Source organism: Podarcis bocagei (assembly GCF_964188305.1).
Source record: "Podarcis bocagei genome assembly, chromosome: 11".
Lineage (NCBI taxonomy): Eukaryota > Metazoa > Chordata > Lepidosauria > Squamata > Lacertidae > Podarcis > Podarcis bocagei.
Window position 1 is genome coordinate 37,342,659 of NC_138136.1, and position 15,665 is coordinate 37,358,323.

The 15,665-nt window shown below is 41.4% G+C and overlaps 1 protein-coding gene across 2 annotated transcripts in view; it reads right to left on the bottom strand.

The window, feature by feature from the left end:
• The window catches only part of ARSB (arylsulfatase B), a 73,544-nt gene that overhangs the window by 51,544 nt on the left and 6,335 nt on the right, over nt 1-15,665 (bottom strand). For both annotated transcript variants that reach the window (XM_081212934.1, XM_081212933.1), the window contains exons 2-4: nt 12,551-12,737; nt 8,636-8,826; nt 6,525-6,732 (exon numbers count right to left, since the gene is read on the bottom strand). In XM_081212934.1, coding sequence (XP_081069060.1) covers nt 6,525-6,732; nt 8,636-8,826; nt 12,551-12,737 — 586 coding nt within the window. The remainder of the gene's footprint in view (nt 1-6,524; nt 6,733-8,635; nt 8,827-12,550; nt 12,738-15,665) is intronic.

The window sequence follows — 15,665 nt, forward strand, 5'->3', positions numbered from 1 at the left end:
CAGGCGGCTTGGGAGTTAACATTCGTTCCTTGTTTTGCCAATTCATTAGAGTCTTTCAGAATGTGCTAACAGTTTTTAGCTATCTTTAGGATGGGCAGGACTTGCTGGGGTGGGTGGGGGCTTTGAGAAGATGGCAAAAGCAGAGTTGAAAGGAAATCTCAGCTGAAAGCTAACCTTGGGACATGTAAAGTCCATTCCACCAGGATATTCCTGTAGTACTGGACAATACCTTGCACAGCAGGGAACCAGACTGGATTGGATTAGTATTGTTCAACCCTCAAGTAGATTCTGTCTCCATAAACTTAAAAGGATTTTAAATCATCTTTGTAGCCTGCCAAATTTTTGCAAGTTCTGAAAGATGTGTAGGGCAGATGGTTAAGCACAAGGCAGAGAGAAGCATATCCTCAGAATAAAGCTGTGTATTGTGGATGTGTGAAAGCCATCTTTTCATTTTCACATACATATATATATAGAAGGCTGATTGCCGAAGAATTGATGCTTTTGAATTACGGTGCTGGAGGAGACTGCAAGAAGATCAAACCTATCCATTCTTAAGGAAATCAGCCCTGAGTGCTCACTGGAAGGACAGATCCTGAAGCTGAGGCTCCAATACTTTGGCCACCTCATGAGAAGAGAAGACTCCCTGGAAAAGACCCTGATGTTGGGAAAGATGGAGGGCACAAAGAGAAGGGGACGACAGAGGACGAGATGGTTGGACAGTGTTCTCGAAGCTACAAACATGAGTCTGACCAAACTGCGGGAGGCAGTGGAAGACAGGAGTGCCTGGCGTGCTCTGGTCCATGGGGTCATGAAGAGTTGGACACGACTAAATGACTAAACAACAACAACAACATACATATACATATACATGCATGTTGGAACATTTATCTGCAAAAGCATATATGCAATCCTAACAAAATGCATCTAAATAACTACTGTGGCATCACATGCACATAGCTGGGCTCATTTCATATCATTATATTCATTCAAAAGCACAGATCTCTTTCTCTGAATCATGTGGCTTTTTGTTGCATGGGTATTATAGCAATCTTCTCAACAGACATGTTCGGGACACATAATCACAGATATGAATATAGGCGTTTTCGAAGAAGAACACTCCAAGGCTTTTGATGGACTTTGATAGAATTGCCAGCAAGCCAAAGATACACACTACAAAGATCTACACTACCTAGAAGCTGTGGCTAGTTACTATCCCACCCTCCAAAAGCATTCATATACCTATCAGTTGTTCCTATTGGCTGTTAAGGAACATATGTGCCCTCTGTGTTAGCACCACACTGTAGTGCTCAGCTTGTTGCATCCCATGCCTCTGCTTCTACATGCACGTACATGCAGCAAACTAGACATTCGTGGCACCTTTTCACATGCCAATTCATCTAGGTGTGAAGCAAGCCCTAAATGTTAGCCTGGTTTATAAAGATAAAATTGCATTGTCTTCATTAAAGAATAAGAAATAAAGAGCAGGCCGTGTGTGTGCATATCAACTTTTTGCTTGTTTATCACAATTACGGTAGTTTGTGACATTGTTTGTGACATTGTGCACAGATGCAGGTACCAGTGCAGCTTGGCTTAAGCCATGGGACCTGATTAATCAAACAAGAGCACACAATCAGCTTTTGAGCAGCGGTGACAGATCGGCTTGTACTATGTCAAGAAAAAGACAGGCTATTAATTAACTAGAAAATCATTTGTCGGTTTTAAGATCTCAGCAGGCTTGTCGCAAGTCCTAACATTTCACTGTCTCATTCTGCACCATTTACGGAACATGTGAAATTATGCAGAACACCAAAAGGTGAAGCTGTTTCCATAGAGGAGAAAAACAAAATAGGTTCTCAGGGAATTATAAAAACATTTAGAAACTAAGGCATCCTTGTAGAAGGATATGCCAAATGTAGTATTTATTAATACAACTGACATATTACAGAGGTTGTGGCCAGAATTCTATAGTTAATAAAGAACGTGACAGACATATTTACTAAACATATATCTAAAACACATTTACTTGGAAGAGTCCAAGTTTCCATTTCAGTGTAAGTTACTTCGGAACAAACCTGTTTAGGGGCCTAACTACACATTACACAGACATGCATGTAACGAAACCTCAAATACCCTTGTACCCTTTCTACAGAGGGATCAAAACTGATTTTGAGGAAGGGGGCGAGAAGCAGTGTGCGGGGGTGGGTGTTTTTCCTATCTGTTGTTTCCCTGGTCTAAAGAACCTCATTCCTAAATGAACAAATAGGGGATCATATCTGCACACAGTGAGGCCCTAATCATCTATTTGATGAAGTTTAAGCTTACAGGAACTCCTAACCTCCAGTAGGGTGGAGACACCTGTCAAGCCAAAATGGATTTAGATGGTTTTCTGACTGTTCCAGGTAAGTCCCCATTGCCTCAAAGTCCTGGTTGATCTCTGGATTAGAGAAACAACTTGGACAGATGACACAATTGCTCCTGAGAGCATCCTCTTTCTGTGGATGAAGGCACATTTTGGTTTTCCAGGGAGCTCAGGGCAATGAAGCAACAGTTATGGTGCCTAGAGTGAAGGTAGGGCACTCAAAATTGGCATAGGTAGAGCTTCTATTAAGCCCTGCAGATCAGATTGAGGGGGTGCCAGGCTCCATGGGTGGGAGAAGGGGGGAAATCTCATTGCACAAGCAGACCTCGCTTCATATATGCAACAACTTAGTTGAAGCCCACCCACAATTTTGTTCCAAACAATGTTGGGCAGCAACCGAGAATCAGACAGCATTTTTTTCTTTCTTTTAAGTAGAGAAGAAGAGCCTTGATGGATCAGACCAAGGGCCAATATCATACTGAATATGAATTTGCATCCTCAGGAGCCCGGTGCATACATAACAGTAAACCAGAATTAAACCAAGTATGGCTTACCAGAAATGAGCAAGCATGCTGGTGTACACTACTCAAATCACACACACCCTATACCTTTTGCCATGTCAGGGGAAAAACAAAACCAGACTGCCGGCTTAGCATTCCATGCGAACCATGGTTTGTTCTTGGTTTGCCCTTGTGGTTGTCTGGAGAGAAACAAGACACAAGGACTAGTTTGCATGTACAGTGGTACATCTTGTTGCGGACAGCATCCATTCCAGAGCTCCGGTTGGATCCCAAGGTTTCCGCAACCGGAGGGACCACTTCTGTGCATGCGCGTGGGGCGGTAGACCGCTTCTGCACATGCATGTTCAGTGAAACCCGGAAAAATACTTCCAGGTTTGCCACGTTCACATCCTGAAGGATACGCAACCGGAGGTGTGCGTATCCAGAGGTACCACTGTAATACTAAGTCAGCACTCTCATGTGTTTCCTCCCAATGCAACAAAGGGAAAAGGAAGAGGGCAGAGACAGTATGAGTCACATGTACTAGTGTGCTTGCTCATTCCTGGTAATCCATACTTCGTTTAACTCTGGCTTACTGTTATGTGCAAACATGGCCAATAAGTAGTATGTCAATATAGAAATATCAACCAACCAGCAGAAAGAGGCACACTGCATCTGGAATCCCTCTGTGGAAAAAAGGAACCATCTGACGAGTCTGAACTATGTATATTAGGAACAATAAAAGGGAGACTAAATATGTCCAGAATTATAAAGGGTGGTGCTGATATGGAATGTCTGAAACATTTAGTTATTAAAAAGGCATGAGGCTGAGGACTGGATTGAAGCAGGGGGCAAGCCTACAAGCAAATCTTCTGTACACTTCAGCTTGGATGAAGCATTTAGAACCGGCTGCCAAAGATAGCAATAAAAGCATGTCATTTTTCCCATTATTAAGTTTTTAAATTGTGTGGGTGAATCCTTCCAGTGCTTATGAAAGGGGAGGATTAATACTACAGCTATGCAACCTCTATGAAAGCTCCAATTCATAGCTCAACCAAGCAAGTTGATTTCTGACCTCTGGCATTCCCATTGAACTGGACTCTTGAACTTATGCACCAAACAATTTAAGACACTGTGTGTGTGCACGTGCGTGTGTGCGCACACACAGATGTGTGTGTATGCTGTCTATAATCACTTGCAGAATGGGCCTCTCTATACTCCCACTGATGCCAGACATTTAACGAATACATCAAAGACCTACACTGTGCACAAGCAGCTCAAGGTATGTATCTGTGAAGAACGCTGTCCTCAGTTTGAACTCCAAAGCTCCTCCCCAGTCACACATATTAAGAATCAATTCATCATTTCAAATCTTAATCTGGTTGCATAGGATCTGTAGAACACTGCAGTTCTCTCTAGGGGCAAACAATATGGATCTTTGTAGGGTCCCAGGCATACGTCAACCAATTGCTAGCTGGTAATGAATGAAATGGAAACTCAGCCTCATCCTGCAAAACAGTGATGCCCCCCCCCCACTCCACTATATTTACACACAGTAATATTTTAGTGTCTTTACACCAAAGCAGCAAAAGGCTTGGCTTGTACCTGTTGTCCTCTGAAATTTGCACATTTAACTATTTAAGTTCTTATATGTTGTTTTAAAACAATGCCACCATGATTTTATTATACCTTTTGTTATACGAGTATCATTCAGCTGAAATTGAACCAATTCAGGATTAGGCTTGCGCATATTTCACTATATTATTTATTTAGATTAACAGCCCACCCAAACACGAGTGGAGTTTTTTTAAGAGGAGTAAAAAACAAAGAGGACTCAGAGCAAAATAAAAAGAAGTTCCTTTTCCAACTTCTCTCCGAACTCCAAAGGCCATCTCAAAGAGTAGGCTATGTTTCAGAAAGATGCCCAGATATTAGTTTTCATACTGGAGCAACGTGGAGAAGTACAGTATTTTTTGCTCTATAAGATTCACTTTTTCCCTCCTAAAAAGTAAGGGGAAATGTGTGTGCATCTTATGGAACGAATGCAGGCTGCGCAGCTATCCCAGAAGCCAGAACAGCAAGAGGGATTGTTGCTTTCACTGCGCAGCAATCCCTCTTGCTGTTCTGGCTTCTGAGATTCAGAATATTTTTTTCCTTGTTTTCCTCCTCCAAAAACTAGGTGCGTCTTGTGGTCTGCTGTGTCTTATAGAGCGAAAAATACGGTACTCTCTGGCATTTCCACCTACAGACGAAGGCCCAACACAAACACTCTCCAGGATGCCAAATAGGAACAGGATGTTGATTAGTTTGTAGCAGCCGTTGGTGGAGGGGGACGTACACAGATTGTTTTGTTTTCTGCCCTTGGGAGGAACACTGTGACAAAGGCTGAAAACTCCTAGTGTTAGCAGTAAAAAGGGATACACTTTGAACCAACAATGCACCGTGGAAATAAATTAGTATGTGGGCTCTATCAAACAGCATTGTCACAAGAGAAGCCCTACTTCGCATCTTATGGTGCCCTCTTGTGACAATGATAAAGTACGTCACCCTTCCCCATCATTTTATTTTTTTGCCTGGAACAGGTAAGTCTGTTGAATTTCTGCCTATCAAGCAACCGTTAAGCCTCTGTTAGGTGGAAGCCCCACTTATTGCTTCCCACACTTTCCGGTATTTAGCACTAAAACAGAAGCATGTTTACTATAATATTTGACTACATGGGTACAGTGGATGCTTGGGTTGCGAACATGATCTGTGCGGGATGCACGTTCGCAACCTGCAGCGTCCGCAACCCACAGTGGTGTGTCTGCGCACATGTGGGTTGCGATTCAGCACATCTGCGCATGCACATAGCGCGATTTAGCCTTCTGCGCATGTGCGATTGCCAAAACCCGGAAGTAATTTGTTCCGGTACTTCTGGGTTTCAGCAGTCCACAACCCAAAAAAACGCAACCTGAAGCGTCTTTAACCCGAAGTATGACTGTACACATTAAGAAGCCACGACAAACAGCAGGCTAAGGGCCATAGCTCAGTGGCACAGACAGCATCTGCTTGGAATGCAGATGGCCCCAGGCTCAAACTGCGGCATCTGTGCGAGCCTCACACAAGGAGCCAGCTCCCCACTTCAGAACTCCTCCCCACCCCTCCAGCACACGGAAACTGCCACTGCAATTTTGGCTACAAGTAGGATTAATTGCAGTAGTATTTATCAATGTAAATGCTGCAAATTGCCCTATCATATCAAGACTGCAACAAAGCAAAGCAACTTGGGTCTTTTTTTCCAGGTGTCGTACAAAGTAAAGAAGAAGCACATGTATTCTTTGGTTGCAGAGTCTCACCGACGCAGCCTTAGCTCTGGACTGCTTTTCTTCTCAAGGGGTCACCAACGTGGTGCCCACAAATCTTTCCTAGCCCCCTCCAACTGCCCCTGCTGACAGAAGCATTCTGTTGTAGCCAACAGAATGGGTAGCTGTGTCTTAGGATTGCAGGGATGGTTTATTAAGAGTTTAACAATTTTTTTTGGGGGGGGGGGGTTACATTCCTTACACAGATACCAAGTAAGCCTTCTGCATTCTTTCCCAACCTCCATTTCCCCTGCTAGATAATCAGCTTAATAGCCAACAGAAAATTGCCAATAATATGTGCGTATATCTAATTGTTAATCTTACCTGTAGAAAATATTAGAACCGTGTTGTTCCAAAGGCCGTACTTCTTCAGGGCTGCAGTGACATTTCCCACAGCTTCATCCATAATAGACACCATTCCCGCATATTTGCGTCTCTTTTTGTCTTTGATAAAAGAATATGGCTCTATGTATTTCTCAGGTACTTGAAGAGGCTCGTGGACTGATTGCAGAGCGAGGTAGAGAAAGAGAGGCTGTCGCCAAAAAGGCACAACACCAAAAAAAGAGACCGCATCATTAAATGCCATAATCAGCATACTGGCTGATAAGCTTCCAGCTGCAACTACTGGCTTCCTTCCTGCCTTCTGTCTTCAGTTCTCAAGGATAAAAGAATATTTAATTGAAGACATCCCCATTTTTATGATGTTGCCAGACTCCATTGGCCCCAGCCAGAATGGCCAGCAGTCAAGGATGATGAGAGTTGCTGTCCAACAACATCTGGAGGGCCATAAGCTGATCTAACTCCAGGCAGACCTTCAAATTCAATTTTTGCTTTCATTAGGGAAGTCTAGAAATATTTAAGAGCAGGGCACACCAGTAATTGGGTCAGACATGCTACATTAGTGGTGCAGGACAGGGAGTACTATTTGTGTAATCTGCCTGAGACATCTTTTAAAGATGAAACTTTCTTTTCTCTGTTTTTCCTGGGCCACTAAGGCTGGACTTCTCCCTGTTTGTACCTTATGGTATTGTATTGCATCTTTCATTTCTTTTTGTGGTTTATATTAATAGTTTTTACTGTTTATTGCTTTGAGATGTTTAACATTAAGTGGTTTAGATTAATATTTAATCATAATGTTAATATTTAACATTTCGGTGGTACCTTGGTTCTCAAACTTAATCCTTTCCGGAAGTCCATTCCAAAACCAAAGCATTCCAAAACCAAGGCGTGCTTTCCCATAGAAAGGAATGCAAAACTATCTAACAAGACCATTGATCCATAAAATGAAAGCAATCATCAATGTACTGTACTATAAAATAAATAAGACAGTATTGTAAATGATAAAAATAAAAATTATTTTTTTCCCTTACCTGCACTGATGATAGTCATTGTTTGGATGGGGGGCTTTTATCCATTTCCACAGTCACACGATCAATCAATCAATCAATCAATAGCTGAACTGGGTTCCACACAGTCACAAAAACAAATTAGCCGAAAAAGCCACAAAAACAAAAACGCAAATAGCAAAAACAAAAGCGCCAAACTTAATCCATTCTGGAAGTCTGTTCGAAAACCAAGGTGCAGCTTCTGATTGGTGCAGAAACAACAGCCAACAGCAGCATTGGACATTCGGCTTCCGAAAAACATTCAAAAACTGGAACACTTACTTCCAGGTTTTTGGCGTTTGAGAACTAAGGTGTTTGAGAACCAAGGTACCATTGTACTGATATTTAATAATAATATCTAATTGATCACCTGGTTTAACAATGTATTGATATTAATAATATCAATGCAAGATTAATAATAACATATATGGTTTTCTACCAAGGACCTAAAGACAGCATACATAAGGTTCTTCCAACTTCATCTCCACACCAATCTTAGGTAATGAGAGACCTAAGAGTGATGTGGCAGAGGCATACATGGAAATCCTTTGCAGGTGAAGTTGGTCCCACTGAGTTAAAGGGGGTTGTTTACCAGACAACCATGTATAGGATTTCAGCCATAGTGACTGCCACAGGGAGCCAGTGAATGACGAAGGAACTGAACCAATGCAACCATCAAGCACAACACTATTCACCACATCACACTGGCAGCCACAGGTGCTGCAAGCAGATAGCACTGGTACAAGTTTTGCCACCAAGATTTAAGCAAACTAATATTACAGTATTTTGAAGCTGCTCTATCAAATTTATCATACAAGGAGCAGAAAAACCGAAGAAAATGTTTGAGAAACTGAATTCAGCTTCTTTCTGATCTATTTTGTAGGACAGCCCTGTCAATGATTTCCCCCCAATATGTTGTTAAATTCCCGATTATGAACTTACGACTATAATGGGACTAAGAACAGGTAGCTGTACCAAAGCGTCTGATCCTAAATGCATCAAAATGTATTAATTCCAACTTTATATTTTAAGAAAGAGATAGAATTGTACCTTCTCAGTCTGGTGATTAGCTATAAGATCTGCTGCTCTTTCTGTAAACACATTAGTAGAGTACATGTCTTTAAATCCATCTGCAACTTCTTCTCCCTCTCGAAAATCGAGAGCACATCGAGTTACGTTCTTCGCTTCGATGGGCACACAGCGCTCGTGAGAATAGTAATCTTCACTTCCAAGAAGGTAACCTAAAAGAGAGAAATATCAAGTCTCTCTTTTTATGTATTCATTAAATTTATGTATTCATTACATTTCTCTTCCCACCCTTCCTCTCAAAGAAGCCCAAGGAAGCAAACATCAAAATGTTTAAACAATATAATTTAAAATAAAACATCCTTAAAACATTAGCAAACAAATAAAAAACATTTAAAAACTTTTAGAGTATCTAAACCATTTAAAAACCATCACATACCCTCAAAGCTGCAAATTTAATGGTTGCTATGGTCAGTATCCTTCAGCCTGGATAAACAGGAATGTTTTTAAATTTATATTGAAAGCCAATAATGAGGGAAGGAGACATGCCTCACCGGGGAGGGCATTCCACAAACAGGAAACCACCACCAAGAAATCAACAGGAATCATGTCTGTGACAATTTCAGTAGGAGAGTCTTTAAAAGCAGAATGGCAGTAAGATTTGCAAGTCAGTAAAAAGGAGGAATTTACCTGGTCTGGTACACCTGGGGGAGGGGGCGGAATACCAGGACTAAATAGGATTGTTTTTATAAAACAAGTCAACAAATCATTTGGCAAACTCTCTCATCCCCACCATTAAAAAACTAAAAACAAAAACCGTTAACATCTGCTTCCATGCTTGCATGGTTAATAGGAGTCCAATGATGCTTTTAAATTGGCAAGTGCATGAGAGATTTTGAAACTGAAATTATGGAACGTCAAAGATGAAAAGACACAGCAGCCAAGATAGTTTAAAAAACAAAACCAAACAAAAACCCTATAATAATTCTTGCAGCTGAAGGTAGAATTACTAAGCTATTTATATGTTGCAAAGAGTATTTTTCATGCAAGCTATTCAAACATTTCCAATCTCCTGCTGACACCAACTGGTGAGTGAGACAGTCTCTCCAGAATAAAGGATCCCCATTTCCAAACAGAACAGAAGGATTTCCAAATAAAATCCTTCTGCAGCTAGCTTGCCACAAATTAGTGCCGTTTAACAGACACAAATCAGGCTTAACACCAATGGATAGTAAGAGTTAATAGGCAGCTCCTCCGGTTTGCAGTCACACCGAGCAAAACCTATATTTCTTTATTATATTTAACAAAAATTTTATGCCACATGATTTTAAATAGAGATTTTATTACAAACAAAACCAGAATTATCAATAAAAGGTAGGCAAAAACAGATATTAAACATCCAAAAGATACTGTAGTTTTTGCTCTATAAGACTCACTTTTCCCCTCTTAAAATGTAAGGGGAAATGTGTGTGCATCTTATGGAGCGAATGCAGGCTGTGCAGCTATCCCAGAAGCCAGAACAGCAAGAGGGATTGCTGCTTTCACTGCGCAGCGATCCCTCTTGCTGTTCTGGCTCCCGAGATTCAGAATAATTTTTTTCTTGTTTTCCTCCTCCAAAAACTAGGTGCGTCTTATGGTCTGGTGCGTCTTATAGAGCAAAAAATACGGTAATTAAAATTAGCAGTTTACCAATGCCACGATATAGCATGGGTTACACCCTCAGTTACCTAAACATGGCCTTTGACGTTTCCAATTTTTTAATTTTTTTCTGGAATTGCACCTGACAACACTGAAACAACATTGTGTAAGGAGCTTGTGTTAACTGTGAAAAATGCACATTTCTATACAAAAAGGGAAATCCTACAATGCATTTTATTGTCTTTCAAAATTGTATTGGGGCATAGCTGTCAACCTTCCCTTTTTTTGCGGGAAATTCCCTTCTTCCAGCGCCGTTTCCCGCTGCTATCCCGGATTGTTAGATATCTCGTAGACTCTCCCCAGGACATGTCAGGCTGCTGATCCCTTATTTTCAAATCTGAAAGTTGATAGCTATAATTGGGGGGAACCCCTCAATTTGACCATTATGGCTATTGTACCCAAATCAGTCTTTCCTAGTCGATGCAAGGTTCAGATCCTTCTATCTTAAATTCCCTCATCCAGCTCTATATAAAAAATTAATAATAATAATAATAATAATAATAATAATAATAATAATAATAATAATAATACCCCGCCCATCAGGCTGGGTTTCCCCAGCCACTCTCTGTGGCTCCCAACAGAATTTTAAAAACACAATAAAACATCAAACATTAAAAACAGGGTTGCCTTCAGATGTCTTCTAAAAGGCAGATAGTTGTTTATTTCTTTGACAACTGATTATCAGTTTGCAATCAATGTGTGACATCCAGTATTGCAGAAGGAGACTTCTGCTTATGCAACGGGGCTTGCCCTTCTCCTCTTCCTCCTGCCCCCATGCTCCTTCAATAGATTTTTAGGGCATGCAGGAGGCTGAAGGTGGGGCAGGAAGGAATCTAGTCCACTAACTGAGTCTCTTCTGCTGGATTCTGTTGTAAAGGTATGGCCCTGGGAAACTGAGCCCAAGTCTTTTGCACCATGCCCCATATATCCTACCTCTTCCCCTTTTAAAGAACTTAATTTTGTGGTTTTTAACTTGCTTATTAAGCGATTTTCCCTGACAGTCAGCCTAAATCTATACATATAAATTAGCATCTGCAAATGTTATGCAAATCTGTGTCACGGTCCTGTGCCTTTAGGCTTTTAAGGATTTAGCAATGCCCTTGGTTGGACTGCACCCAAGATTTTCATTATAATTCATAACTCATATGCATGGCCATCCATAATAGTAAAATGATGGAACAAACCAAGAACAAAGACACATGGTCCCTGAAGACAGCCAACAAGAGCCAAGTAAAAAGCAGGCAATTTCTGCTTCATTTTGGTGTTTTATGTACAAGCATGTGACAATATTGTTTCTGGGAGACAGAGACATTTCCTGTACTATAAATGTGTTCCATACACATTTTCGCTTATTTCTGAATGGAAGACAGAAGAAAAATCAAATCTATTCAGTATTTCATACATTCCACGCATTTACATTGTATGCTTTTATTTTTCTTTTCACTCAATCCACCATACAAAACTCATCGTTTGAACTCATTCCCATCCAGCGCTTCACATCCAGAAAATTCCATGCCACAGAGAGGTTATAAGTTGGACATAACTTAGTGATAGAACACAAGCTCTAATTCCCCAGCTTAGGTTTTCCGAATACAGAGTCCTTCAGCTGTGATTCTTGTTCTGGTATCTGGTATCGCAGATACAAATCAGTGACACAAGTCAATGCCTCCATGGTCACAAAAGGCCCCTACAACAACTTTTGAGAAATCATTATCTCAGAGGCAGAATAAGCTGGCATCCCTGATGCATCAGACTTCTGTACTCAGTAGAAATTAGCACCTTATACCTTTGTCCTCCTCACACTGTTACACCATCCCCCAAAGCCTCCATAGCAGCTTCCCCCAATCTGGTACCATCCAGCTCCAATCATCCTGGCCCAATGACTGGCCATGCTCCGAGATAAGCTAATTGGGATTTGGAGCCCAAAACATCTGGAAGCCACTAGGTTGGGAAACGCTGCTTTAAGGAAAATGTTAGCCATGATGGCTAAGTTATACCTATGATGCCTCTGAGTGACAGTAGCTGGGAATTACAAGTGGGGAGACTGCTCTGGTGCTCAGGATCTGTTTTCAGGCTTTCCACAGATATCTGGTTGGCCACTGTGAGAACAGGATCCTGGACTAGATCAGCCACTGGGATGAACCAGCAGGCTCATCTTACGTTCTTACTAAGCCAGAACAAATTATTGACTGCTGGGCCATCCAATGAAAACAAAGGAGGAATAAAGTAAACGTCACTTACCAAAGTAAGTATCAAATCCTCTGCGGGTTGGAAGGCATTCTTTTCTGTACATTCCTAAATGCCACTTTCCCACCATGTGGGTAACATATCCTGCCTCTTTAAGTAGCTCAGGCAGGAGTTTTTCATGCAGTGGGACACAGCTGGGCTGACACGGCCAAATTATTTCATGCTGTAAACCTGTATGGATCTAATGAAAACAAGTGTACCTTACACATCGGTTACAGCATAATTTTCTGATGCTCAGGCAGCGCTATGCTATCTGCATAGCAACACGTTCATATTTAGAGGAAAACAAATCTAACATACCCAGATCAATAATGGAACATTAAATACATCACATCTTAGAAATACTGAAAAATAAGCAGCAACTGTGTGCAGGGTGGGAAGTCACTTAAAAGTAATTGGTGTACATTTGCAGGACATCTAGGCTATGAATCCAAATGAAAGGAAGCAAAACACAGAACTGCCATGTCTATCACATAGGAGTTATGGGGGAAAGGTACCTGGTGCGGCTTGAAAACAGAGCTGTCACCCAACTGAAGGATACTCAACAGCGCCATTCTAATAAATGTTTTCTTAGAAGCAAGCTCCACTGTGCTCATTGGGGCTTACTCTCAGGTCAGTGTCCTCATGGAGGACCATAATATCTCAAGGACTGCCTCTCTCCATATGAACGAACCCAGACCCTGCAATCACCATCTGAGACCCTTCTTCATGTGCCTCCTCCATGAGAGGTCCAGAGGGTGGAAACTCAAGAATAGAACTTTCCTGTGGTGGCTCTCCACTTGTGGAATGCTCTCCCCAGGGAGGCTCGCCTTGTGCCTTTATTACCCATCTTTAGGCACAGGATGCTGGACTAGATGGACCTTTGGCCTGATTCAGAGGGCTCCTCTCCTGTGTAAGGGCTTCCGCTTGAACATTCGTGCTTCTCCCCACCCCTTCTCCACTGTGTGCTGACTGAGATTGGCCCTGAGGGGGTCTGGAGAACCTCCAGAACAGCACACGGAAGGAAATGGGGATTCATTCCGTCTGGCAAGCTGATATGCTTGTGCAGGTGGAACATGAGTAATTGTGCAATGTTGACTTGCACCCAGTGACAGAGCACAAAAGAGTGCAAATGTCTGCATATACTGGGGCCCACAGTAAGTTACTCAACCTCCGGAAAACCTTTGCAGCCCAAAGGTTGGATCCAGAATTTGCCCACCCTCTGCAGGCCACTGTTGACAGGTGGGCAAGGCCATTCATATGTCAATCACCTGGCATCATATGACAACAGGCAATTCTAATTTCAAACTGGTGGCAGGCACAGGTTTCTCTCTGTTCTTAGAGCTGTAATGCTTAGTGCTAAGATGGAAGACAATAGATCTCTTATCTCCAACTTTGCCCTTAGAGCTTAGATTGGAGATGACAGAGCTTTGCTTCTGACATCATATGATCACATACGGGCACAGTTTGCTTCAAATGGTGTTAACAACCAAATTAGACCTGAGGTATGGTGGCTCCCCCATGTTGCTGTAGGCCATCACTGCTTTCAGTCATGAAGAGGGAATGAAGTTTTGTGGCCTTCCTAAAGTTGGAATCTGATTACTATTCAAAACAGAATCTCATGATCATCAAATCTGTCACATGCAGGACTATTAAAACATTCTGTTCCCTAACACTTTGTATTCAACTCCTCCATCAAATGCCATGTACACCTGTACAGCATTACAATATACACTTGTGAAATGTTTTGCGCTTCTCTCAAAGTCCTCCCCAAAGTTGCAAGCTTCAATTAAATGCAAAATCTGTTTCCAGCTTCTGAACCACTAACCACAGAAATGACAAATACTTGTATCTCATTTTTCCAGTCATGGTTTCATTAAGCTATTTTGGAAGGCAGTTCTTAAAAGAGGAATACCAAATGTATCATAATTAGCCAAAATTATATCATCTAGCAAAATGAGGAGATTTTTGCCAGCCAAACATAATAATCAGAAGAACCAGTGAGCTTGAAGATTACCCAAATGGAGGATTCTAGCTGGCTTTAGAAAGCAAAGAAACAAGGGAGCTACTGAAACTGAACATAAACATAAAATGGAAATATAATCTGAAAAGAAAATTCACTGTTATTGCCAGAAAGCCCAAATGCATTATTTGACTTCCTTAACAGATGACCCACCAACCATCTAGAGACAGCAAAGATGAGTTTCATGAACAGCCAGATTTATTAAAAGTTCTAAAGAAAGCAAAGCATCAATTTACGTATCTTTGCATGCCTCTCTCAATTAAAAATCACTGTCAAATATGTATTGCACATTTAAAAAACACTATGAAGGTGCTCTAGTCTTCTGGTTTTATTATACTTGTGAGAAGGTTAATACGAAAATCTTCAAAACTGTCACATGCATCTCTGAACGGTGATCTAACAACAGATTTATGATCAAGTGTAAGGAAGGAATAGCAGAGGACTAACATCAATAAGATCACAGGATTAATCTTTCTTTAGGTGATTTTTGAAAATGGCTATGAACTGGGAACCAAGCAAGACATATTTTCCATTGGGCTCTTTTCATGTAAAAAAAAAAGGTATTTTAAAATGTTTCAAAATCATCCACTGTTCCCCGCAAATTCTCTAGCCTGCCCTACCAGCGATGGAAATGGAGTGTCGCTTGCTAGTGAGGGTGAAAAGCACCTGGCGGCAGGTTTTCATGAGCAACTGACAGGGGCGGTCAATATCACTTGCCAATGCAGTAAAATATAAATTTTCATTTCTGATTGGAAAGCAGATGGCCAGGCTGAATTGACATAGATGGCTTCCTTTCAGGAAATAAAAAGCTCTGAAAATATATATGAAACTATAGGGCAGTTTTAGCAAGACAGGGTGGTGATCAGCAGAGGAATGGCTAACACCCCAGACTGTTTTTTACTACTAATGTTTTAAATTAGCTTTCCCCCCCCTTTTATATCAACCAAAACAAAGAGGTGAACGAGAGAGAGAGAGAGAGAGAGAGAGCACACAATGGCTTCTTAGACAGAGGAGAGAAAGATCACTGTTCTTACCTTGTGCTCATTCCCCAGGTTTTCAATTTATGGACAGACTGGCTGAAATAGCAAGAGCTCAAAGTAGCCATGT